The sequence below is a fragment of the Schistocerca piceifrons genome, chromosome 2, assembly GCF_021461385.2.
Source record: "Schistocerca piceifrons isolate TAMUIC-IGC-003096 chromosome 2, iqSchPice1.1, whole genome shotgun sequence".
Lineage (NCBI taxonomy): Eukaryota > Metazoa > Arthropoda > Insecta > Orthoptera > Acrididae > Schistocerca > Schistocerca piceifrons.
The window spans coordinates 832,777,336-832,804,925 of record NC_060139.1 but is presented as its reverse complement, the minus strand read 5'-3'; the positions used below and the strand labels follow the sequence as shown (position 1 = coordinate 832,804,925).

Genomic DNA, 27,590 nt, shown 5'->3' with positions numbered 1-27,590 from the left:
TGTGAATGGGAAGGATGCCGGCAAGTGGCGTGGTGGCTCGTTGCGGCGTCCGCGCGAACTACGGGACTATACGCGCGAACGGACCTTACTTAAAAAACAACCCTCGTAGCAACACAAAAATCAAACATTTTGATGGCCATTCTACCTGTCAGAGAATTGCAACTCTATAATCATTTAAATATTCGCATAGTGTGTACATGAAAGAAGTTACATTGACATCCTACCATGTCTTTTGGGTGCTTCACTTTTTTGTTCAGGTTTAGTATTTACATGGAACGTGATCCAGGCTTTTTGTTATATATATATAATAGAAAGAAACATTCCACGTGGGAAAAATATATATTGTGTCTGTCTACCAGCACTTTAAATTCAGAAAAGTAGACAAGAGAATATAAAATAATCATTTCTCATCACTTTATTTTATACATACCTTCTTTAGTTTTTTTCATTAGATTCTGATAGTGTTTTCGATTTTCATCTTTTTCAGACTGGTTGTCTGACACCAGTGTAGAATGGATAAGTGTTGCCAACATGTCAATAACAGTTGTGAACAGTTCCCTATAAGTTGAATACATTCATGAGAAATTTCTAATAAACACAATGCAAACATTTGAAAACAGTAAAAATAAAACATTGACATCTTACGCATTATTATTCAGATCAATGATTCCATAGCTGATAAGCTGCACAAGCAGAATTGCCCAGTCTGTTGTAACAGTTGTATTACGTTGGATTGTATCAAACATGCCACCAACAAGGCTGAATCTCAGCTGCAAGGCTCCTTGCATCATTGCTCTGCCCTTTGGATCTTCAAGAATCGTTAGACGTTCCTGAAGGAAACATACATATTAAGAAAGTAACAAACACATTAATTAATTAAAACAGCTGTACTGCATTTCAAGTCCAGCTATCAGTAATTAGTGGGATGTGGAAAAAGTCAGGTCAGTTGTGTTTTGGGACTATATTATAGTCGGAGTCACGAATGATGGCAGTCGAGTTTAGGTTTGTTCTGCGCACCTATGTCACGCATACTCTGACAGCCAATGAGCATTCAGTAGTGTTCTGCTCTGAATGCTGTAGCTAATGCGAGCATTAAATGTGATTGTAAGGAATTGTTTAGTGAGTTTCTATTTCGCTTGTGAGCTATCATTGCTGATGATGATAGTAAGTGATAAATTCTGCATAAGCGGGTGACACACATAATCTGCAGGATATACGCTTCCTTCAAGCACATGCGTGTACAGCAAGTGTTGCTTGTAATCGTTCCCATCCATGCCTCGACATGTGCAAACCGCCATCATTCATGGATCAGACTATAACACCCTTCATCCTTACAACGCTAATTATAAGTTTCCTTTATGGACATCCACAATTTCAGTACTATTTGTGCCTGGTGATACTTTTGAAGGAATATAAACTGAATTTATACTGAGAAGTCAGATGATAGGGGTTACTAAGTTTCAACTCTGTTACTTATAAAGTTGAAATACTTATTTTACTTTGAGAATAATTTTCCCAAACCCTCAGCAAGGATATGTGTTGACAGTGAATGATATGAGTTCCTGGAGAATTTAAACTTCATGACAGATTAAAATTGTATCGGGGCTCAAAACTTGGTGCTTGTTTTTCCACGTGCTGATGAGGCTATTTGGGCAATTTGGTTGTATTTTACACTTACTTTTTACCTTTTCTACAATTGTTTCTAGTCCTTCTCTCCTTCTTTACACCTCTGAAGCAGGCCATGAAGTACGTTTCGCTACCTCAATCATAAGAGAATTATCTAAGAAAGGAAAGGATCTACAGCTGATACCCAATGAAGCACCGTTTTAACCTATTAGAGAATTTATAACAACATATACTTCACTGGAGAATTAAAGATTAATCCTCAGGAAGTATTTTTTGTCAAGTTCTCTAGGAACTGGAAAACAACTGTTACTTTCCTGAAATATATTTACTCTAAAATTGCTGTATCAATCATTCCCACTTAATAGACAGTTTACTGAATTATGTGAACTTAATTATGATTTGTAATTTACATAGTACTGTTAACCATTTGAATGTGTCCATTTACATTCCACTCAGAAAAGATGGAATAATATAATGTACTACATGTCAATTAATCTTGTTTTCAAATTTACATTTATTCTATTTTATTTATTATTGGTTCAAATGGCTCTATGCACTATGGGACTTAACATCTGAGGTCATCAGTCCCCTTGACTCAGAAATATGTAAACATAACTAACCTAAGGACATTACGCAAATCCAAGCTCGAGGCAGGATTCGAACATGCGACCGAAGCAGCTGCGTGGTTCCGGACTGAAGTGCCTAGAACTGCTCGGCCACAGCCACCGGCTATTTAATATTCACACACACACACATACACACACACACACACACACACACACACACAGACAGAGAGAGAGAGAGAGAGAGAGAGAGGATGAAGCAAAATTCGTGCACTCGGGCTTTGCAGTGTGACTCCTCACGTGCCAGTGATACATAAATGCCAGTCTCACAATTTCGTCCGGCGAGTACATTTGGCAGGATGTTAAAGAGTGCAATCTGACAACACTGTAACCACATGTATGGTAACTACCTCTGTCAGCACATATTAGTTGTGCTGTACAGTTGGTGCAGTGGATAGAGTTTTGGGTTAGCATGCAGGAGGTCGATGGTTCGATCCTGGTTTGAGGCATATGTTTTTTATTTGGTAAATGTAGTCAAGGTGGTACACTATCTGGCATCTTAATCATCAACAGCGATTGCAGCGGGTCCTCTAGAAAACATTTGCACTTACATACTACAATCGTAGAGATGGAAGATTAGTCAGCTTTGAAAAAAGCCCTTTCCACATGTGGGCTTAAACTTATTTACACCACTTCATATGTGAAACCTGTTTTCTTTGTAACCTCCTCCAATGGTCCCATAGATTAGTACCAACTATTATTCTTGCCTTGTTCAGGTCTATTACATTTCATTAGGGCTTTACGTTACCAGTAGAACTAACAACGTGCTTTGTGAATAACATCCAAACTCGGTCATTATTTGTATGTGTTATCACCATAGTCTCACTAATGCCTTTCAACACCGAGTCTGGTAACTGCATGCTGTTTAGTGTGTATCTCAATGCATTATTATTACTATTATTATTATTATTCTTTCTTTCTTTCTTTCTTTTCTCAGATGTTATGTCTGGTCAAAAATGGAAAGTGACGCGGACTTTGATCAAGTGTGACTTCCTTTTAACTGTACGGTATATGTTATATTGCATTTAGGAACTTTCGGGTAATTGAACATGTATCAATAATTAAAGATTTCTGTAGTCGTAAATATAAGTTTGGATGTAGCTGTATTGCGTTGATGTACTGGTGGATATTGTGTGGTATGACTCCTGTAGTTGATAGTATAATTGGTATAATGTCAACTTTATCCTGATGCCACATGTCCTTGACTTCCTCAGCCAGTTGGATGTATTTTTCAATTTTTTCTCCTGTTCTCTTTTGTATATTTGTTGTATTTGGTATGGATATTTCGATTAGTTGTGTTAATTTCTTCTTTTTATTGGTGAGTATGATGTCAGGTTTGTTATGTGGTGTTGTTTTATCTGTTATAATGGTTCTGTTCCAGTATAATTTGTATTCATCATTCTCCAGTACATTTTGTGGTGCATACTTGTATGTGGGAACATGTTGTTTTATAAGTTTATGTTGTAAGGCAAGCTGTTGATGTATTATTTTTGCTACATTGTCATGTCTTCTGGAGTATTCTGTATTTGCTAGTATTGTACATCCGCTTGTGATATGATCTACTGTTTCTATTTGTTGTTTGCAAAGTCTGCATTTATCTGTTGTGGTATTGGGATCTTTAATAATATGCTTGCTGTAATATCTGGTGTTTATTGTTTGATCCTGTATTGCAATCATGAATCGTTCTGTCTCACTGTATATATTGCTTTTTCTTAGCCATGTGTTGGATGCGTCTTGATCAATGTGTGGCAGTGTTAGATGATACGGATGCTTGCCATGCAGTGTTTTCTTTTTCCAATTTACTTTCTTCGTATCTGTTGATGTTATGTGATCTAAAGGGTTGTAGAAGTGGTTATGAAATTGCAGTGGTGTAGCCGATGTATTTATATGAGTGATTGTTTTGTGTATTTTGCTAGTTTCTGCTCGTTCTAGAAAGAATTTTCTTAAATTGTTTCTCTCTCTCTCTCTCTCTCTCTCTCTCTCTCTCTCTCTCTTTCTATTCGTTTAGTCGGTTCCGACTCTTCATGACCCCATGAACCAAATCACGCCACTTTTTCCTGTCTTGCACTTTCTCCCGTAGACCTTCCAGGTTGGAACACATTGCTTCTGTTATGCCATCGATCCATCTCATCCTCTGATGTCCTCTTCTTCTAGTTCCTTCAATCTTCCCCAGCATTAATGTTTTTTCCAGCGAGGCATGCCTTCGCATTGTGTGTCCAAAGTAGGTCAGCTTTTGTTTTAAGATTAGACCTTCCAGGGAGAAATCTGGTTTAATTTGCTCCAATATTGATCTGTTGGTTCTCTTTGCCATCCATGGAACTCTAAGAAGTTTCCTCCAACACCACAATTCGAAGGAGTCAATTCTTCGCCGTTCAGCCTTTCTAATGGTCCAGGTCTCACATCCATACATCACAACTGGAAAGACCATAGCCCTCACAATACGGATCTTTGTTGCTAGTGTTATATCTCTGGACCTTATAACCTTGTCAAGGTTTGACATCGCCTGTCTACCGAGCAACAGGTGTCTCCCGATTTCATGGCTGCAGTCACCATCAGCAGAGATCTGGGAACTGAGATAACTGAATGTGGTCACTACCTCCATGGTTTCTCCTGCTATATCCCATGAATTGGTAGGTGTAGTTGCCATAATTTTCGTTTTCTTCACATTCAGCGTAAGACCAGCCTTTTCACTTTCGTCTTTTCATTTCAACATAACTTTGCTAGCATGTGAAATAAGTGCGATTGTTAAATTGTCTACCTGTCCATAATGTAGGTTTTTTATGTCGATAAATCCCCTTCCTCCTTCCTTTCTGCTTAATGTGAATCTTTCTGTTGCTGAATGTATGTGATGTATTCTATATTTGTCGCATTGAGATCGTGTACCCCAAATGAGTAGGTCAATATTGGTATAGCATAAGTATTTATAGCTTTTGTCTTGTTTCTTGCTGTCAATTCTGTTTTCAGTATTTTTGTTAGTCTTTGTCTATATTTTTCTTTTAGTTCTTCTTTAATATTTGTATTATCTATTCCTATTTTTTGTCTGTATCCTAGATATTTATAGGCATCTGTTTTTTCCATCGCTTCTATGCAGTCACTGTGGTTATCCAATATGTAATCTGCTTGTTTAGTGTGTTTTCCCTTGACTATGCTATTTTTCTTACATTTGTCTGTTCCAAAAGCCATATTTATATCATTGCTGAATACTTCTGTTATCTTTAGTAATTGGTTGAGTTGTTGATTTGTTGCTGCCAGTAGTTTTAGATCATCCATGTATAGCAAATGTGTGATTTTGTGTGGGTATGTTCCAGTAATATTGTATCCATAATTTGTATTATTTAGCATGTTGGATAGTGGGTTCAGAGCAAGGCAGAACCAGAAAGGACTTAATGAGTCTCCTTGGTATATTCCACACTTAATCTGTATTGGCTGTGATGTGATATTATTTGAATTTGTTTGGATATTAAGTGTGGTTTTCCAATTTTTCATTACTATGTTTAGGAACTGTATAAATTTAGGATCTACTTTGTATATTTCCAATATCTGTAGTAACCATGAGTGGGGTACACTATCAAAAGCTTTTTGGTAATCAATGTATGCATAGTGCAACGACCTTTGTTTAGTTTTAGCTTGATATGTCACCTCTGCATCTATTATCAGTTGCTCTTTACATCCTCATGCTCCTTTGCAACAGCCTTTTTGTTCTTCATTTATATTTTTTTTCTGTGTTGTATGTGTCATTAATTTCTGTGTAATGACTGAAGTTAATATTTTGTATATTGTTGGTAGGCATGTTATGGGGCAATATTTAGCTGGGTTTGCTGTGTCTGCTTGATCTTTAGGTTTCAGATAAGTTATTCCATGTGTAAGTGTATCAGGGAATGTGTATGGGTCTGCAATGTAACTGTTAAATAATTTAGTTAGATGTGAATGTGTTGAGGCGAACTTCTTTAGCCAGAAATTTGCTATTTTATCTTTTCCAGGGGCTTTCCAGTTGTGAGTAGAATTAATTGCTTGGGTGACTTCATGTTGCAAAATTATCACTTCAGGCATTTGTGGTATCATCTTGTATGTGTCTGTTTCTGCTTGTATCCACCGTGCATGCCTGTTATGTTGTACCGGGTTTGACCATATGTTGCTCCAGAAGTGTTCCATGTCTGTTATGTTTGGTGGATTGTCTATTTTAATGTGTGTGTTGTCTATTGTCTGGTAAAATTTCTTTTGGTTTGTGTTGAATGTTTGGTTTTGTTTCCTTCTATTTTCACTTTTTTTTGTATCTTCTAAGTCGTTTGGCCAATGCTTGTAATTTCTGCTTCTTTTCATCTAATTGCTCTATCGCTTCTTGTTGTGAGATTTTACCTAACCTATTTCATTTTTTCCTGACATTTCATTTCTTATAAATTGTGTTAGCTGTCCAATGTCTTTTCTCAGTTTTTCTATTCTGATCTGTAGCCTGTGTTGCCATGCTGGTTTTGTGGGTTTCTTCTGTGTGTTGGTTGGCTCTGATCTCTGCCTAGTGTGTAAATTTAGTGTAGTGAGTGCTCCTATATAAACTAGTAGTTGTAACTCTTATTATTATTATTATTATTATTATTATTATTATTATTATATCTAAGGGATTGTGGAAACATTGCATCTATATTATTACTATTATTATTATTATTATTATTCTATCTATGTGATTGTGGAAACATCGCATCTATTACCGTTAGGGAAACAGTGTAATTCTAAACCGAACATTTCATAATTAGCGGTATCTGAATGAATCATGCGGAATGATATCTGTCACAGGGATGATGCGCATTAGGTGGAACAGTATGCAGGACTAGTTGCGGGCGGAGTAACACGCCCATGACAGACTCCAATGTACATGCATACACTTATCAAATTTTCTCATTATAAACCTCTAAACCAGTATGGAAGACATATGGCAAACACAAACGATGGATATGTGGATATGCTTCTGGTCCTTGGTACATCTGAACCGGGCTGGTGTTGCAGCTAGCCAATATGCTGCTAGATATCCTCGTCGATGCTATCCAGATAAAAATGTGTTTCATCGTCTTGAGCTGTGCCTTTGGGAGTCACATTCTCTCCTTCCACAATCGCATGACGGAGGTCAACCATGGACTCGCCATACTTCAGCTACTGAGAAAGCTATTCTGGAGGTCATACACCAAGAATCTCAGCAAAGTACAAGCAGCATAGCAAGGCAGCTGTGTGTCTCATAATGCATGGTCATCAATGTGCTGCACGAGCTTGGGTTGCACCCCTATCATTATGCTTTCACGCAACACCTGCATCCTGCAGATGGCCATCAGTGGATGCAATTCTGTGTATGGTTCCAACAACAACAGGAAGCCAACGATAACTTCATGAACACTGTAATCTGGTCAGATGAAGCAGCATTCACTTGTGAGGGTGTCTTCAATACACACAATCCCCACCATTGGTGTGAGGTTAACCCGCATGTCACCTGTGACCATGGATATCGTGTTCGATTTGGTATCAACGTCTGGGCTGGAATATTGGGCGACATGTGTTTGGGCCCCTACATGTTGGCTGACCGGTTGACTGCACGAAGGTATCATGCATACCTCTCAAACTATCTGCCTGAAGCGCTGAAAGATGTTCCACTACATGTTCGGCAGAGGGTATGGTTCCAACATGATAGTGCACCTCCACACTCTGGAACTAATGTGCGACAGTATTTGGGCAGAACATTTCCAGGGAAATGGCTTGGATGTGGAGGTCATACACCAACCACACTCACCGGACATAAACCCCTTGGATTTTTTCCTAAGGGGACACCTAAAGGAGCACTTGTACTCTACTCCGGTGAAGAATGTGGAAGAATTGGTAGCACATGTTCATGCTGGTCTTGTTACTGTGGATACAGCTTTGCTGCAAAGGGTCCAGAGGTGTATGATCTGATGGGTTGCACAACGTTTGGACATGTAGGGAGGTCACTTCGAGCATCTGTTGTTCTGAGGATAACATATTCTGTTGTGAAGGTCATGTGGTCATTGATATGGCAATTATTATTTTCACTGGTTGCTAATGTACAACATCTGAGCGCTCATATTACATGTAGTATAAATGACAAGTAAATGTTGCGTTATTGTAATGTGCTATCACCTTTAGCATCTCAAAACTGATATTGTTTTGTAGTTATTCTGTCCTATGACATGGCATTTGTTTCAACTGTATATTTCTTATTTGTCTAACCCTGTATTTGCTATGTTCAGTGTTACAAAATGTTGTAAATTTAGGACACATGTGACCTAAGAAACGGTGTATATTACAGTATGAAAAGAAGGCTGCATGTGCAGAGAGCCTCAGTAATTAACAATGCTTCTAAGACAGCATTACATCACATTTCAGCAGCCACTTTCATTGTGATGCATGGCTAGCTGATCAAAGGGAGTGCTGTGCATGTACAAAGACTTGGTCTCTTTTGGCTCCACATTTTAAATCCCCATAAAAGTCTATGAGGCAATGCTATCATGAGGCTGAGATCAGCAAACCAGTGTTCACAGAAGTTTGCAGAGTCAGAGATGAAAGCCTTACATTCCAACACATCTCTTTACTCAGAACGAGGATGAACTGATAAGTGAATTGAATTTTGTTAGTGGTTCATCAACATGTATGAAGAAGATCTAGATTTCCAAGATCTAATTCTTTAGTCATATCAAGTGATCTTTAAACATACAGGAACAACTAACTGCCATAACTCAATGTGCTGGGATAGCAAAACTCCGTATGTAATTGAAGAAAAGCATGCTAATTTACCAAAAACATCTGTCTCTTGCCTGGAGGATTATTTGGGCCATCTTCTTTGAAGAGACTGTCACAGGCGACTATTATGTAGAAGTATTGCATGTAATAACTTCATCAATGAAGGTTATTACTTTCAGCAGGATGGAGAGCCAGCTCACTTTCAACTTGATGTGAGGGGCTTTCTCAACTGTACGTTTCCTGTAAGATGGATAGGATGTGGATGAAGTACTGTGGAGTATTCACCATGGTCATTGGATTTAACCCCTAAGATTACTTACTATCTTTGGGGTACTGTTAAGAGCACAGTATACGCCGTAAAACCACAAAATACTTGATGGTCTAAAAGAGTAAACTGAGCAAGCCTGTGACACTATTCCATTAGAAACAATACATCTAGTATGTCACTCTTTTCTAAGTCGTCGTCAACAATGTGCTGCAGTGGAAGATGGACGTTTTGAGCATATACCACCTTACATTACACCTTAATGTATAATACACCAATAACCTTTCATTTCTATCTGCTTTAATTACAGGCATATCAAGTTCCAAGGAGTCACTGCATTATTTTGGGGCACAGCACTGCCTTTTAACTTGAAGCAGAAGACATTAATATAATTATTTCCAAAAGTCTTTCTTTAAATCAATTTTTCCACAGGTATGACATTTATTCTGACCATGACCAAAGGATGTGTACACCACTTAATGAGATCCTCCCCCCCCCCCCCCCTCCTCCTGCCCCCTCCAATCCCTGCCCCCTCTCCCTCTCTTTCTCAAGGGTTCTGGGATGTCAAAGCATGAACTGTTCACCAACTGGGCTATGTTATCAGCTGCAGTCATTCTATATGCAACATGTACACCACAAACTGTTTAATTTTTGAAACAAACTAGCTGACGAATGATGATCGTGACAGGTGATGGATATTTATTAGTTAAGGCTGGACGAGGATTGCAGTCTACTACGCATTATGATACTTGCTGGTCTGGCAATTATTCCATGTTATAGTGTCCCAGCTTGGAGAAGCAAGGTATGCCATCAAACAGAGTGCACTGTGACAATTCTGCTGATGTCACCAAAAACATAGGATGAGGAGTGTTGTGTCAAATCTGAGAAAACTGTCACATGATTCTGTCAGAGAGAGTTTACAAAATGTCATTTCAAATGTATAAACACTAATAATGTATAAGCATGGTTCTTCATATTAACCAAATGTAACAGAAGAAACAACAGTTCTACGAAGAACAACTTTGTATTATTTAGTAGAAAGTTGCACACTTAACAAAGCTTTCAGATTCCAGCACACAGCTGCAATGGAGAAGAAGTCCAAGCTAATTTGGTCTATATGATTTCATCTGAACATTTATTCAAGATGCAGCACTTCAGAGCTGAAATGCAACAACATACTCAGTTAGTACAAGCACATATGTTACTCAAAAACTAACGACAACACTGAGTTCTCACATACTGCTGCTGGATTGAGAATAAATTTGTGCTGAGAATCAATGAAATTGCAGAAATCAATCAATCAACACCAATTACATCCGAGAAGAGTTTATAAAGTCTTTGACTCGCGTGATTGGTGGCCTATGTCATCTACTCCATAGCAACGCCACATCAGCCAGTGGTAATAATGTCTGCTGCTTACCATCCTACAGCGACACAGTTCACCCAGGGCAACAATCTGGTTTCCCAGTGGACACCATGACGCAGAAAGCTGCTGAACTGAGTTTGGTGAGCTGTACTAAAGCCAAATGTTTTGTTTTCCTTCCCACACATGCTTTCTGTCCAATGGAGACAAAGTTAATTTATTGTTAATAGAAGTTTTTTAGAGCATTTTTATGGCAACTGAAATTTGAGGTAGTGGTATTCAAGTATTAGGACTTTATGCCAGTGAGAACCAAGAAAATAGAAGTGAAGTTGAAAGGTATTGCCAACTTCAGTGCTAAACTAGATAAGTCAACTGCTGATTTAGATGTGAATTTAAAGGTCGAAGGTATCAGGTTTGAAGAAGTGCTTGACGAGACAAATGCAGAATTAAACAGGCCTATAAATACTCATGGGGTTGAGGTCGAGTAAGCTAGTGCTAAAATCAGTATGAAGTCAGACAGTACTAAATCGTTAAAATGGCTCTAAGCACTATGGGACTTAACATCTAAGGTCATCAGTCCAGACAGAACTAGTACCAACCTAGAAAAACATAAAATTGACTCACGCCAAGAAAAAGTAGAAATAAATAATATGATTTGTAAATCACAATCAGCAGTGTCAAATTTAGCAGGTGAGCTACAATAGGAGATATTACGCAGTATGATTTAATAAGGAATAAAGTTAATGAACAATATAGAGATGTGAGTAAAAATTTAAAACAAATTAAATATTTTACTGAACAAGAGTTTACAGAAGTGCATAAGCAAACCTAGGATGTGACTGTCTATTAAACATCTTAGAGCATAACAAAGATTCAGATGTAAGTGCAATATCAGTTTCCACTAATGCAACTTTGGAGGAATGTGCCTGATTTAACTGGCAAAAGGTTCAGGAAAAGAATGATTCATGTGTGGGAACAACAACTTTGTTAGTGGAGGCAGAAAGAACGAAATAAGAATTTAAAAAGTTATGGGATGAGTTGGCTAAAACAAGGGATGATGTTAACATAGAGAAATTTTAGGATAATCGTAGTTCTCTTATAGAATTAGTAGAGGAATTACACACAGAAGATGGACAATTTATCTATATGGTTCCCTAGATTTATACCAGAAGGAAATATTCTTCCTACTTATTTTTCAGAGGATTTTCTAAATCTTTGAAGAGTTGGGATGACTCAAAGAAAACTGATTTTGTCCTTGGCTATTTAGAATGGGATCCTACTAAATGGGAAACTGCTTATTCAGAATAATTCTCTTCTTGGGGGAGGGAGGTTGAGAAAAGTTTAAAAAGAAGTATTTGTCAGCAGGTATTCAAGAAAAGTTAAGGTACTATAATAACAGTTAGAGAAGGTAAAAAAATTATACTGAATGGCTCCTGACATGATCTAAATTCTCAGAAGATTCAAAAGAGGGGAGTGGTTTAATAAAAGCATTTTTTCAGCAATTACCCTGCGATATGAGGAAAGATATATGGTTTCAAGATTGGTCTATTTCAAATTAATTATTAAGATTTATAGAAGTATTACTTACATTAAATAAAGAATGAGGGGATTATAGTCATGAGGAAAACAATGGAAATCATTATCCACAGTATTTCAGATGTAAAAATGAGACAAAATACCATAATATCTGCAGACCTAATAACAAAAACAGAACAATTAATCAAGAAAGAAATAGAAGTGCAGTGTTTGTTCACAATAATGAAAACAGTGGATGTATAATTAAGCCTCCAAATAGGCAATTTGTACATTCAAGTCTGGAAAAATACAGGTTCCGTGGCAGTGATGATAGAGTCAAAGACCCACGAGTGGAAAAGTTAGTAGTCCTCACCTGTCTGATGTCTATGTATGAGTAGTTTCTGAAAGAAGAAAACCATAACATGGAGGGACAATTAAAACTGATTGTATCTCTTAAAAATTTTGGAATGGAGGTGTATTTTCACTTAGATTCAAGTATTGATATATCCCTAATATCCCAGGAATTAATACTAACAGTATGAAACAAATGTTTGCCTGACACCATGATCAGATTTTATGTCACACATGTAACAGGAAGTAAAGGGAAGCCTATAAATGAATAAACGAGATTACTTTTTATCAAACTTCGTTGACTGTTCGAATCTTAACTTAGCCGTACTTCTAGTTTTACATTGGCTACTTACCAATAAAGTGTCACTAGATTCTAATGAGAACAGAGTACTATGGAAAAGAGAACACAGTTCCTACAGAGTACTATTTAAAAATAATTCAGTACTTTTTAAACAAGAACATCAAATGGTGAAACACGTGCATTTTGTGGCTACAGCTAATACTGTAGAAGTGGAGGAAAAGAACACAGCAAGGAAAGAATTATTCGGAAGTTTAAAGTTAAAATTGTAGGAATATAATATACTGACAGTGGAATAGTAGAGATCTTAGTACCATATAAAGTAATATTTTTGATAAACTGAGTTTTATTGGCGAATATGTGTGTAAGAAGAAAAACCTTTCTTCTGTAAACCATAGTCTATCACTCTTAAGTCTTCGAGCAGCAGTACAGGAAGATGGTCAATAATGGTGTTATTGAATGTAATCTAAAAGGCTCCTCACAAGCTCAGTATTTGTTGTGCCATAATTTTGTGTCAACAATTTGTGTGAAAGTATGAGGCTGAGAATGGAAAAATTATTCTGCAACATTTATGCCTGGAATGTATAAGTTAGAACTCTGTCTCCATAGCGAATAAATCAGTACTCGATGTGAAACTTTCACATATCGGGATTAGAATCACGATGAGAAACAAGAGGAAGAAGCGACGGGTAAAAAAGTGGCTTGCAAGGCATTCTACACAGGACCATATTAACATGCTAAGAGAATATGCAGCAGAACCAGAAGGCTATTGGTATTTTTTAAGGATGAACAAGGACTGTTCCAATGAAATGGGGAATGTCATTACAACTTGTTTACACATGAGAGATACTGTTCACATACTCGTTGAATTCCACTTTTCACAATGCTGGAAATAGTCTATAAACCCGAAAAGAATAAGATCTGTTATTGTACAGGACTGGTAGACAGTGCTGTTAAGCTTTTCTACAATAACTAATTCATGCTTCTGAAACAAGCACGTAAGCAGTTGCAGTGTTATTTCCCTGCACTTAAACACTTTTGCCGAATGTTTCTATGGATAATTACTGAATAAATATTAAATATATAATCAAACTAACTACTCTTTGAATGCAATTCATCTGATGACTTCTTTCATCTGTCTTTCCTCATGTTCAAATTCATATGGCATTGCTATATCAGCTGCTTGCATGTCCACATATCATGAAGTCTTGGCAGGAACTGCCATGTATTGCACAATATCGCCCTCAAACAGTACTATATATTGAGCGAGTGTCAACATGTTTAGAGTTCTGCAGTCTCCTTCAATGTTGTTGTCTTCAGTCCAGAGACTGGTTTGATGCAGCTCTCCATACTACTCTATCATGTGCAAGGTTCTTCATCTCCCAGTACCTACTGCAACCTACATCCTTCTGAATCTGTTTAGTGTATTCATCTCTTGGTCTCCCTCTACAATTTTTACCCTCCACACTGCCCTCCAATACTAAATTGGTGTTCCCTTGATGCCTCAGAATATGCCCTACCAAGCGATCCCTTCTTCTAGTCAAGTTGTGCCATAAATTTCTCTTCTCTCCAATTCTATTCAATACCTCCTCATTAGCTATGTGATCTACCCATCTAATCTTCAGCATTGTTCTGTAGCACCACGTTTCGAAAGCTTATATTCTTTTCTTGTCTAAACTATTTATTGTCCACGTTTCACTTCCATACATGGCTACACTCCATACAAATAGTTTCAAAAACGACTTCCTGACACTTAAATCTATACTCGAAGTTAACAAATTACTTTTCTTGCCATTGCCAGTCTACATTTTATATCCTCTCTACTTTGACCATCAGCAGTAATTTTGCTCCCCAAATAGCAAAACTCATTTACTACTTTAAGCGTCTCTTTTCCTAATCTCTTTCCCGCAGCATCACCCAATTTAATTCGATTACATTCCATTATCCTCATGTTGCTTTTGTTGATGTTCATCTTATATCTTCCTTTCAAGACACTGTCCATTCCATTCAGCTGCTCTTCCAGGTCCTTTGCTGTCTCTGACAGAATTACAATGTCATTGGCAAACCTCAAAGTTTTTATTTCTTCTCAATGGATTTTAATTCCTACTCCATATTTTTCTTTTATTTCGTTTAGTGCTTGCTCACTATACAGATTGAATAACATCGGGGATAGGCTACAACCCTGTCTCACTCCCTTCCCAACCACTGCTTCCATTTCCTGTCACTTGACTCTTATAACTGCCATCTGGTTTCTGTACAAATTGTAAATAGCCTTTCGCTCCTTGTATTTTACCCCTGCCACCTTCAGAATTACAAAGAGAGTATTCCAGTCAACACTGTCAAAAGCTTTCTCTAAGTCTACAAATGCTAGAAACATAGGTTTGTCTTTCCTTGATCTATTTTCTAAGTTAAGTCATAGGGTCAATATTGCCTCACGTGTTCCCACATTTCTATGGAATCCTAACTGATCTTCCTCGAGGTCAGCTTCTACCAGTTTTTCCATTCGTCTGTAATGAGTTTATGTTAGTATTTTGCAGCCATGGCTTATTAAACTTATAGTTCGGATATTTTCACATCTGTCTACACCTGCTTTCTTTGGGATTGGAGTTATTATATCCTCTATATACTCCTTCCACCTTTCTGCTTTCCCTTCTTTGCTTAGAACTGGGTTTCCATCTGAGCTCTTGATATTCATGCAAGTGGTTCTCTTTTCTCCAAAGGTCTCTTTAATTTCCCTGTAGGCAGTATCTATCTTACCCCTAGTGATATGTGCCTCTACATCTTTACATTTGTCCTCTAGCCATCCCTGCTTAGCCATTTTGCACTTCCTGTCAATCTCATTTTTGAGATGTTTGTATTCCTTTTTGTCTGCTTCATTTACTGCATTTTTATATTTTCTCCTTTCATCAATTAAATTCAATATCTCTTTTGTTACCCAAGGATTTCTATTAGCTCTCATCTTTTTATCTATGTGATCCTCTGCTGCTTTCACCATTTCATCTCTCAAAGCTATCCATTCTTCTTCTGTATTTATTTCCCCCATTCTTGTCAATCATTCCATAATGCGCTCCCTAAAATTCTCTACAACCTCTGGTTCTTTCAGTTTATCCAGGTCCCATCTCCTCAAATTCCCACCTTTTTGCAGTTTCTTCAGTTTTAATCTACAGTTCATAACCAAAAGATTGTGGTCAGAGTCCACATCTGCCCCTGGAAATGTCTTACAATTTAAAACCTGGTTCCTGAATCTCTGTCTTACCATTATACAATCTATCTGAAACCTTCCAGTGTCTCCAGGCTTCTTCCATTATATAACCTTCTTTTATAATTCTCCTTCAATATATTGTGCAAAATATCAATACTGCTCTCAGATAGTCAATATTATTGTGCACTACTGATTACTGCACAATAAATACTGAGTGTATGATGACCTCTTAAGTGTGTGCAATAATCCTTTGCTGGTGATAAAAAACCTGCGGAGGTGTTTTGTTATTGTTAGATGTGTAAACTTCAAATAAACACATTGAAATGGAATGGGATAGGCCTGTCAGTATAGAATAATTATTATAGGAATGTACACGGATGATTTGCTGCTAGTTTCTAAGACCTGAAAGGATCGTCAAGCATTATTTATTATAACTTTAAAAAGATTACAGAAAAAATAAATAACAATAACACTGTCTAAGCCTCATTTTAGAAGGCAGGAATTAAAATTTCTGGATCACATAGGGGATACAAATGGGATCCCAACCAATCAGGATAGAATTCAAGCAATAAAAGAATGTTCTGAACCATGAAATGTAAAACAATTATGTGCACTTCTGGCTTTGTCTGGTTTCTACAGACATTTTTAAGTGTACAGGCAATGAACAATCTATGCCTACTTTGTCTACTGAAACAACACTCTAAGTGAATGTGGGATGCTGAAGCGTTAAATAATATCAAGCAAGCACTGTTAGATGCCAAGATTTAAGTCATCCTAGGATCCATCAAGCCTTTAAATTTGGCACAGATGCATCAGAACATGGATTAGGTTGTGAACTGAAAGGGAGAATATAGAAATATAGCCTTTGCCAGTGGAAGCCTTACTAAACATTAAATAAATCATACAGCTTCTGAAGAGGAATTATTATCTATTGTTTGGAGTTCACACAAGATCCAAACACTAACCTGGGATTCAAACAAAATAATATATACAGATTACCAAGCATTGCATTGTTGATGAAGAGTAGGCTACTAGAATGTAGGATAATGCAATGGGTTATATCTCCACAAGAATTTTACGTAGAGATAAATTATATTAGAAGTTCACCTAATATAATGCCCAACACTCTTTCTGTAATACCTATAGGCATGAATAAGGGAAGCAAAATAGAAGATCCTGGAGTAATATCAGAGTCAACTTTTTGCCTATTAGTTACATTAATAAGAAGTAAGATTACTAGTGACAAATATTAAAGAAGGATTAGAGATGGACAATTATTTTGGGGATACTATCAGGTCTTATGAACAAGGAACATCAAAAGAGACACATAACTGACACATTATGTGAAGATACTTCGTTTTGGAGAGTAAACAAGAACCTTGTGCCACTGGATGTTGTGTATTCCTCAAATAGTGATAGAGGATTTAATTTGGTTTTTAAATATGGGGCATGGATATTTTGCTACATGAAACTGTATTACATGTATGATAAAATAAAGTAGAGAAGTACGGAGAGTTTTTAGAACATGTAAATGATATCAAAAGGTTAAGAAAGACAATAGTTAAGTGACTTTATAAAACGTGTCCAGTAATATTAAAAGTTTTAAATGATTCAAAAGTGGTGGAGTTATTAGGATCTTTATCCAAAGGTAGATATGGGATACTGTTTATATTTTTTGCAGCGGAATGTTTGTCAAAATATGTTCAACTATATCCCATAAAATTGACAAACATGGCCACTATAGTTAATTGTTTAAGGGGGGTATTCTGTGTATGTAGGTGAGCCCAGTAGATGCTCACTGTTAATGGAATATAAATTATAAGTAATAGTTTCACAGAATTTTTAGCACGGGAAAGTATAAGACATATCACTGTTTTTACAAGTGCGCGCTGAAAAGTGATGCTTCCGATATTTGTATTCCGTTCTGAAGATTGGGTGATGTATTACACATTGTGCATATTATTCAGTCAACTTTCCTGCTTTGCTGATGGAAGTTGCAAGCCTTTGCCACAAGAGGACTCTGAACTGTAGTGTGTAACATGGTGGTGTGTAATCTATGTCAGTGTACTGTGAGACCTTCAGAAAACTTAAAGCATGAGTTTGAAGAGTTCATCCACACATGGAACAGTCTCTCCTTCAGTATGGCAATGCCAGACCACACATGAGCACTTTAACATCTGCAACGATCCAATGTCTTGAGTTCACTGTCATCGATCATCCTCCTAGAATTGGACTGACCCAATTTTCATCATTTACAAAGCTTAAAGAAGACCTCTGAAGACATCATTTTGATAGTGATGAAGCATTGTATGCAGAGGTGAGGTATCAACGAACTCATTTCCCATTGAGAGAAATGTGTTCATTGCCAGGATGACTATGTTGAGAAATAAATAAGTAGACTTGAAGAATAAAGTTGTAGAATGTTAATAAAGCTTGTTTTACTTAAAAATCTTCCAGAGTTTTCATATTAAAAATTCAGAGGAATTACTTTTCAGTACACCCTCATAAGCATCACTGCCAAAAAAAAATCTCTCAGAGAGGGTAGCAATACGGATTGGAAGATTTTGTTATACACTGTTTTACTAGGCATATACTACCTGGGGTCAGATGATGCTGAAATTTCAGGTTATTTTAAATGAACTGCATAATTTATCTACAGGACTATCACCAGTCAAGGTAGTAAACACAAAAATCCTTACGGAACCCTTATTAAAATTATTTAATTGGTCATACAGTAGAATTCAAGATGAAAGTAATATGCATGAGAACTTAATCAAAATGTTACAGTGCTTAAATTCCAGGTCAATGATAAGGTTCTAGTCAAAGCTTACCATCCTAATTCTAATGTGAAGAAAGAGACTAACAAGTTCTTCCACCAAATATGAAAGTCTCTGTATGATAATGAATGCATATTCCAAACACTAAAATGATATTTCTAATGGACCCACCAAATGGTAAAGAAAAAGTGTTGTATAAAATATACATGGAAAAAAAAAGTGTGTAATATACGGTACAGACCTCACAGGGTTCATGCCTTGTATGAACTTTGTAGAGTGATATCTTCAAGGCCCCAATTGCCTGTTATATTATCCCCCATTTTGGTTTCCATATAACGGTGTCTTCATCTTTTACTACTCTGTCTTCTTTAAATTATATTTCCTTTCACTATCCTGCCTATAATTATTAAATACCTGGAAGCTAGCTAAAGATACAGTAACAACACAGCTACTAGCAGGTTGCTTGCAGGTGTTTATTCAATGGCAACAGTTCACACATAGTTCGAGTATATCACGCAGTGTATTTGTGTGACCATTGTACTTATTACGGAAGGTGTGTCATCACTGTACATATCTGTGTGCTAGTAAGTAATTATAAATAACATATTGTTACATGAGCAGACACATACATTTTTACTATTCGAACGGTATCTCAAGTGAGTGATCGTTCGACACAAAAATTAGTCTATTTTGCTTATTTTCATTCACTTATGTCATATGGTATTAGATTTTGGGGTAACTCTTCCCATTCTAAAAGGATATTTTAGGTTCAGAAATGCGCAGTTCGGGTAATAAGTGGTGTAAGTTCACGAACCTCTTGTCAACCCCTGTTCACGAGTCTGGGTATTTTGACATTGGCCTCTAAATATATATATTCCTTACTGTCATTTCCTGTTAACAATATTAGCTTATTCCCAAGAATAAGCAGCTTTCACTCAGTTAATACTCGGTAAAAATCAAACCTGCATTTGGATCGGACTTGTGCAGAAAGGTGTGCAGTATACTGTTGCATCCATTTTCAATAAGTTGCTACTCGAATTTAAAAATCTTAGCAGTAATCCATGCACTTTCAAATCGAAACTGAAGAGTTTCCTCATGGGTCACTCGTTCTATTCTGTCGAGGAGTTCCTTGAAAAATTAAGCTTATTCTTGTTGTATTGTTGACCGTGTTTAGTTAAACTTATGGACTGATTTCTTTACGGTTCATAAACATTTATTTTTATCTGTTATTACTTTTATGTTGTAATTTCATGTACTGAAACGTTCCATGACCTTGGAGATTTGCTCCTCAATTTGGTCCTATGGAACTTGATGTGCAAATAAATAAATAACAGTGCAGGAAAAGACAGATTGATACCTACTGTAAAGAAGAGACGTTAAGTTTCAGGCATGCACAATTAAAAGACACTAACATAAAGTTTTCGGCCACAGTATTCACAGTAAAAGAAAGACACACACCACTCGTGTGTATGAGCGGTGTGTGTATTTCTTTTACCGATGAAGGCTGTGGACGAAAGCTTTATGTAAGACATTTATATAAAGCTTTCGGCCACAGCCTTCATCAGTAAAAGAAAGACACACACCATTAATGTGGTGAAGGCTGTGGCCAAAAGCTTTGTGTAAGTGTCTTTTAATTGCACCTGCCTGCAAATTAACGAGTCACCATAATACTGATGAAACTGCATAGAGGTACAGACAGTTTTCATGAATGGTCTCCAGTGTGCCATCAGTGTCAGCTGTGACTTGAGCAATGCCATCTTTAACAGGTTATGGTAATAGAAATTACATGCTGGAATTAATACATACAAATGGGGATAGACACACACTCGCATGAGGCTCTGTTTCTTATGATTAACAGGGACTAAAGAAACTGTGTTCTATGTGCTTTTTATATATGAAACAATACTTTTGTACCTTGTTTTTGCTGTACCTAGAGCAATAGAAACATTTAAAATAACAATGGAAATTCCTGGATGGAATAACACGCACAGAAAAGGAAAGGCAACCAAAACATTTACAGTTTCTCAAGAGCCCAGTATGATATTTTGAGGTTTGAAACTGGTTCTGTAACTTTTATATTTGCATTGCATTTCAGTCCCAAGAGACATTTACATGCAAGAAAATCAAATTAGTTTGATGGTATAAAGAACAAAGCAAATCTGCTGAACTTACTTCTTTTGTCTGTGAAAGCTGTGAATGAAGAGATGTCAGCAGACCCTCCCGCTGATCATCTTGTCCTTTAAGGCATGTGAGAACAAGTGAAAGGAAGGGCTGATGGCTGAGAAGAGAAGAACTTCGAGTAGTGCTTCCACTGCTACGCTCTTTTTCACTGCGGTTTTTTGACCAGCTGCCACTTTCCAACACTTGCCCTTAATTTTTAGAAAATCAGTGACATTAATGCCTGAAAAGACCTGTCAATAGTATAGCAAACTACTGTGTGTGTGTGTGTGTGTGTGTGTGTGTGTGTGTGTGTGTGTGTGTGTACATGCAGGCACAAGCATGTTAACACAGTAGAGGGAAATAATAGGAAACAAATTCTGTAGCTTATTTTCTCAACAGATAACAAGATGAGGCAAGCATTAAAGTTGAATTATATTAAAAACACACAACATTGATCCATTGATAAAATCATGAGCTTTGAATTTTCACTAAGTTAAGAGTTACCTCAATTATATGACAGGTCAAGTCTGTTTTCTCATCAATGTGTCATTATTTGTTATTTCCTTTTGCGTATTCCTTCTTTTTGTATTATTTCATATTAATGTAATGTGACTAAAAATAACTAGTATTTGAATTTTTACCTGCGACTTTAAGCACACGGCCCTGTACAGCACTGGGTAGCCGAGCAACAAGTGGTGCAACCAACCATATTGATCCTGAGCGCTGAGGTACAGTTGGTGGTCGCTGTTTATCTTCAGTCAACTGGAAAACATCTATGACGGCTTTAGCAACTGTATCCAACCAATGGTTCAATTCTGGTGAGTTGCTGGGAAACTGTTTGAACATCAACTGCAGATCCAACCATGACATGCGGAGTGTCCATAGGTCCAGATTCTGTACAGGCAACAACTACCATGAGTGGCAATTTACAATAATTTTTTAGTGTAAAAAATGACTTATGTCAAATGTGAGAGAAATCTTTTTATACAACAATGTGTAAGGGTGTGTTTTTGAACAATCAAAGTTTTAGTTGATGGTTATTTTGAAACTGTAGCTTTATGTGTGTGTGTGTGTGTGTGTGTGTGTGTGTGTGTGTGTGTGTGTGTGTGTGTGTGTGTGTGTGCGCGCGCACATGTGTGTTAAATCTCTCACTTGAAGATTTAAAGTGCATTTTTTTTTTCTTTTCTGCAATCCAAAATATGGCACATGTCCCAATACGTAAGCCTGTAATATTATTTGTTGCATAGGAACATAGACTGAAACCTGAAAATGAAATAAGCTCTCTTAATAAAGCAGTATGATTAAGAACATGCTACTTGAAAACAACGACGACAAGTCAGGTAATCCCCTAATTTTTTCCTGCTTAAATTCAGGGGCGTGTCCTCAAATTTTCAAACAATATGTTTGCAGTGTGGTTACACTGCTTTGTTCTGAAAAATGTGGAATATGTGACATGCAAGCAAATGGTTTAATTGGACAGGTAAAAAATCTACTCACCAAGCAGCGGCATTTGACAAAATAATTATTTTGTCAAATATTAATTCTTTCCATTGTTATATAAGCAAATGGGTACCATACTGCCTTAACCCTTCTCAAATTGTTGATGGAATTTATTTTATTTACTAGTTACAATCTGAGATCCTCTACAACTAATGATATTTATGAAATGCACACATGCTGTATTCATTAGATAGTGGTGAATTTGGACATCATATAATAAACTTTACGCTTTACTTTACAGTTTGTTTCTACTAAAATTTTATTTCTCTACTTTTTGTCTGTAGAACAGTCAGTTGTTGACAATGTCATAGCTTTACTTTACGTATGTGACAGGATACAAGGTTGTACTAATTGTACTTCTCTTTCCAGTAAAAAAAAAAAAAAGAGTTTAAAAAGTATAATGGCTTTACTCAGTAAAAAATTTAGAATGAGACATGACAATTTGAAATCTTCTGTTGAATATAAGCTTTTCTCTATCATAAGTGCTTTAATTTATTTTTAAGGTATTTAAATTAGCTAAAAAGAAAAAAGTTGGTATTGTATGTCTGCAGCCTTTTTATTCTTTACAATTCTGTGAATTCCTTCCACATATGTTGTGGTTATGTATATCACTGTTCATGCATGTTCTGGATTTAGTTTCACAAACATGGTTGCCTGTAGAGTGTACATAGAGTAGATAGTAAGTATTCTATATTGCCTCAAAATATATCTAAAAGGCTGTCTTTTTGTTTACTTTAGATACCACGTGCTGCAACACTTTTCATAATACTTGGATGTGCACCAATGCACGACACTGCTGGCGCACTGCACTCTGAATAATCTACCAACAGCATCTGCGTGAGCTGGCCATCAGAGGCCGCCTGTGGTGGACCACATGACTTGTGCACAGGGCACAGCATCAGCCACACTGTCTACTGGATGCCTCCTCCTTATAAGCACAGTGCAGCCAGCACTTGCTGTGACATTGTTTTCTTACATATCGTCAGTAACTGATTATATCAGTACCTGGATTGTTTCTACACTTGTGGCTATGTTCTCAACTGTTGTTCACTTGAATGTGGAAGAAGAATAAATTTTGGTTCATTGTGGCTGCTGTACAGTTATTTGTGTCTTCTATTGCCTTTTTTTTTGTAGTCGAGAAAGCCTGTCTATGTAAATTACTAGTGTCACACTGCGAATCTCAATACAGTACTGCAGATGCAGATTTATCAGTCCAAAATATACATGCCATAATGTATTCTGGTTTTGGTAGGCTAATACCAATTTTAATGAATACATGTTTGCACTGACTTTCTCAGAGATATAATCTACATGCTACAAGACATACATCTGCCCACAAATATTCTCAAAAATTATTAATATTTCTATAGATGAGAGGTAATGGATGTGTAATGGAGTGACATATTTAGATTACAGTTAAGCAGCCAAATGCATTGTCACTTCCTTCTCTTTATTTACTACAGGTTTTTTGCTATGAGGTAAGTTGACAGAATACTGAAATTGATTTCAGTACATATAAATGTAAACACAATGTTCAGTCAAGCTGCACTTGTGATGACAATTATTTAAGAGTTGCACTGACATGAGAAAATGCAGTAAACTCTTAAGCTCACAATCCTACAGCATTCATATATGAAAAAGTGTGCAATGATGTAGGGCTTTCTTGTAACATAAATAACACTTACATATAAGAAGATACTGTTTAAATTAACTTGCCTCCAACAAAAAGATGACAAATGTAAAAATCTTTTACATAATCATCCCTGGATCCAGTATTCTAATAAGTAGCACTGTGTATTTGAATGATTTGAAGAAAGAGATGTTTAAAGTATGATGGCGGCCTGCATCAGGAAATAAAACTTTAATTAAGCTATGGGGTGTCCCTGAAGTATAAGAAAAATTTCATTGGTTAGCTGCAGAGAAAATGAATTTCAGATGCGTTTCATTCTGAAGAAAAGCTATGGGAATTTGTATGCCTAATTATTGTCTATTTGCTAAGAGTTGGCATTACATTCAAAATTAGAACTTTCTGTAGTATGGAATTACGTAACAATTAGTTTGCTATAGCTGTGCAGTGTAACATTTTGTTAACAAGTGTTAAGAACAGTCCATTACTAAAGTCAGTTTATCCTTTGGTAAAACTGATTCACTGAAACATGTCAGCTGGTGTCTGTAAAAAGATGAATGGACAACCCAGTACGAGTAAGGAATACATTCACACTCGCACTATAAAAATTAGTCAGTGAAAGATCCTATAAACATCAGACGTCGTAATGATACAGACACAGCACTGCACAACAATGTAAAGATAAGTCACTTGAAGTGCAGCTTCTGTACAAAGTATATGACGATAAGAATTTTGCATTTTATTGTTGATGTAACAGTTCATGCAAAAACTGCTAAATTTTTTAGTAACAAACTAATATCTCATACTAATGTTACAACATTCAGATACAACTATTGAATCAGGGGTGCGTGGACACTTAAAGATATTTAAATTATTTGATATTTTGTATACTGTGACTTTCAAAAATTAATATGACACATATTGGCACTGAGGGTATGAAAGCTGAATATGTGGAGGTAGTTTCTAATGGCTGAAATAGAGGATGATTCTGATAATCTATTTTCCCTTGCATGACAAATCTCCAAAAAATAATTTTTTGAACTTAAGTTCAAGTATATCTGACCAAAAAGGAGCTCCACAGATGAGTTGGCTAAATGTAGCAGGGAACAGATAAGGACAGTAACGGTTTACAGTATGTGGTTCTTCAAAAATTAGCAGCAGCACATGGCAATTTGGGATGGCCTTAAATACAATGGTTCAATTCATTGCCTCTGATCAAAAAATGATTAGGAAGAGAAAATTATACTATTTGGCAGTTCACTATGCAAAAGTATCTGAAACATAAGCAATTGTGGGACTGTGTCAATGGCAAAGTGATAGATGTAACTAAAGTGTGCAAAGCAAGAGCCAAAATTATATTCTCCATCCATCTGTCAATACACGCTGATTTGCAAGACGTCTGACCAGTTAAACAAGTGTTTGACAAGCTAACACAAGTGTTATGAAGACTCTGGCCTCTTCCGATGAATATGGTCACTAAAGACACTGCTGTCAATAAAACTTGAAAATTGTTCATCAGTAAAAGACTATGAGTTGAAGATAATTTCTGCATCACTGTTTGGTCCCCTCCCCCAAAATCAACCAATCAACCAACAAATATTAAATAGCCTGAGCTTTGAAGTCAAAGAAGAATGACTTAGGTGTATTCTACTTCCAGGACTACCAGACCTTTGATCATGAGCTTAAAAAATTCAAACTTGAATCATGGGACACTCCATAAAAAATAAAATACTGCAAGAAATAAATGACACTGCCTCTAACAAACCATCAACTAGTGGCCCTGTTTTGCAAGTTCACAAGAAAATCCAGATCTTTTTACGTTCAAAAAAAGCTCCCACATGCTATAATTAAAAGTACAGGCATCTAGCAAAAAATTGGCACAGCAGGAGCAGAACTGATGGAAGAACTAAAGCCACGACAGCAAGCTACCAGGCATTCTTTCAAGCATGGCTGCAGGTACACAGATGGAATGGTACATGGACTCAAAAAATGGATAGTCTAGGACAGAATAACAACGAGTGCTGTTTCTGGCTGCTGTGGCCAAACTGTGTCGTAACTGCTCCTGATGGGAGTGGCAGAGTGAAGGATGAGACATGAGTTGAGGGGTGGGGTGGGGGAAGGATAGTGCTACTTTTGAGAGCACGTAGAGTTGTGCTGGGGACAGACAGGGCTGCTAGGTGCAGTCAAGAGGTTTGGAATGGCGGGGATGGGGGGGGGGGGGCGAGGTTAGCAGAAAAGGAGAGAAATAGACAAGGGGATGAGGACTATGAGTGTGTTGGTGGAATAGATGGCTGTGCTGTGCTGCAGTGGAAGAAGGGAAGGCGATAGTTAACTTGAGGCTAGGGGCATTACACAAACATAAAACATATTTCAAGGAGAGTTGCCATCTGTACATGTTTGTCCACCCTATTAGCTGAGTGTCCAGTGCTTCTGACTGCCATACAACGGACCCAGATACCACTCACCATCACTGACATGCATGTCACCCAATGTGACATCAACTGAAAGGACTTGCAACTCGTCGGCCAAACTTCCCCAAGTGGGGATTCTCGGCCATCGAGACCATATGATAATTTAATTTAATTTTACATGTTTTTATCCTTCACTACAGATCCTTGCATCTTCCATCAGCACTAATACAGAAAAGTTTTCCTATCCCTAGCAAGAGTACAGTCCCACATACTGTTCTTGATTTGTTGCCTAGCTCATTGAATCCCCCAAAATAACCTGACCATCAAACTAACCATCTTTGACTGCAACTCCTCCTTCCACAATGACCATTACTGTTCAAATTCTGTCAGTCCATAGCACTCACCAACACAGTACTCTAAAACCATGTAATTCACATCCAAGCCTCTTTCCAATACGTCCTCTTCACCCATAAAATTCTCCTTCTCTGCAATACCACATTTTCACATCCCATCTTTCAAACTGAAAATCTTGCCCTGTAGGAACTAGAGCAGCATGTATAATGCCATCCTGAAAAACATTCCAACCTGTTCACCTTCAACTCCTGCCTTGGACTACTATCTATCCACCACCTCTACAAGAGCCTCTGAACCTCCCCCATGTCCCTTCATAGCTGACAAAACCTGCCTCACAGACATACTACATTCACCACACTCTCATAAACTCACTCCCACCACCTTATAGAACCGAAAATGTAAACAGACCCAAAATATAGTTATGAACCTTTCCTCCAAAGGCCTTAGTTCCACAGAAGTAACAGTCCTTACCACAGGCCTCACCTTTTGCCCCGCTCCCAAATTCAACCATGGAGGACTTTTAAAGACCTTCTCTCCTTCTCCAGATCTCTACAGTGGAAATTTTTGCCACCAATTCTACCAATTGGACTCAACCCAAAACCAATCCTGAATCCTGCCTGACTCAGTCCACTCCACACATCTCTGGTCCAACACCACTGCCCCCTAATCACCCACTGTTAACATTCCAGGTTTCATAATCTCAAATTAAACCTTGCCACCATTCCCCAAATCTGTAAACAAGGAAACGAAACTTCCACCCACAGAAAGAACTGCAATGTGCCA

At 37.2% G+C, this 27,590-nt stretch overlaps 1 protein-coding gene across 1 annotated transcript in view; it reads right to left on the bottom strand.

Annotated features, from left to right (window-relative positions):
- LOC124774951 (mediator of RNA polymerase II transcription subunit 12) overlaps positions 1 to 27,590 on the bottom strand; it is a 365,571-nt gene that overhangs the window by 118,548 nt on the left and 219,433 nt on the right. Inside the window, exons 29-32 of the mRNA XM_047249660.1 lie at positions 21,557 to 21,809; positions 20,928 to 21,124; positions 646 to 830; positions 427 to 558 (exon numbers count right to left, since the gene is read on the bottom strand). Of these exons, the coding sequence (XP_047105616.1) occupies positions 427 to 558; positions 646 to 830; positions 20,928 to 21,124; positions 21,557 to 21,809 (767 nt within the window). The remainder of the gene's footprint in view (positions 1 to 426; positions 559 to 645; positions 831 to 20,927; positions 21,125 to 21,556; positions 21,810 to 27,590) is intronic.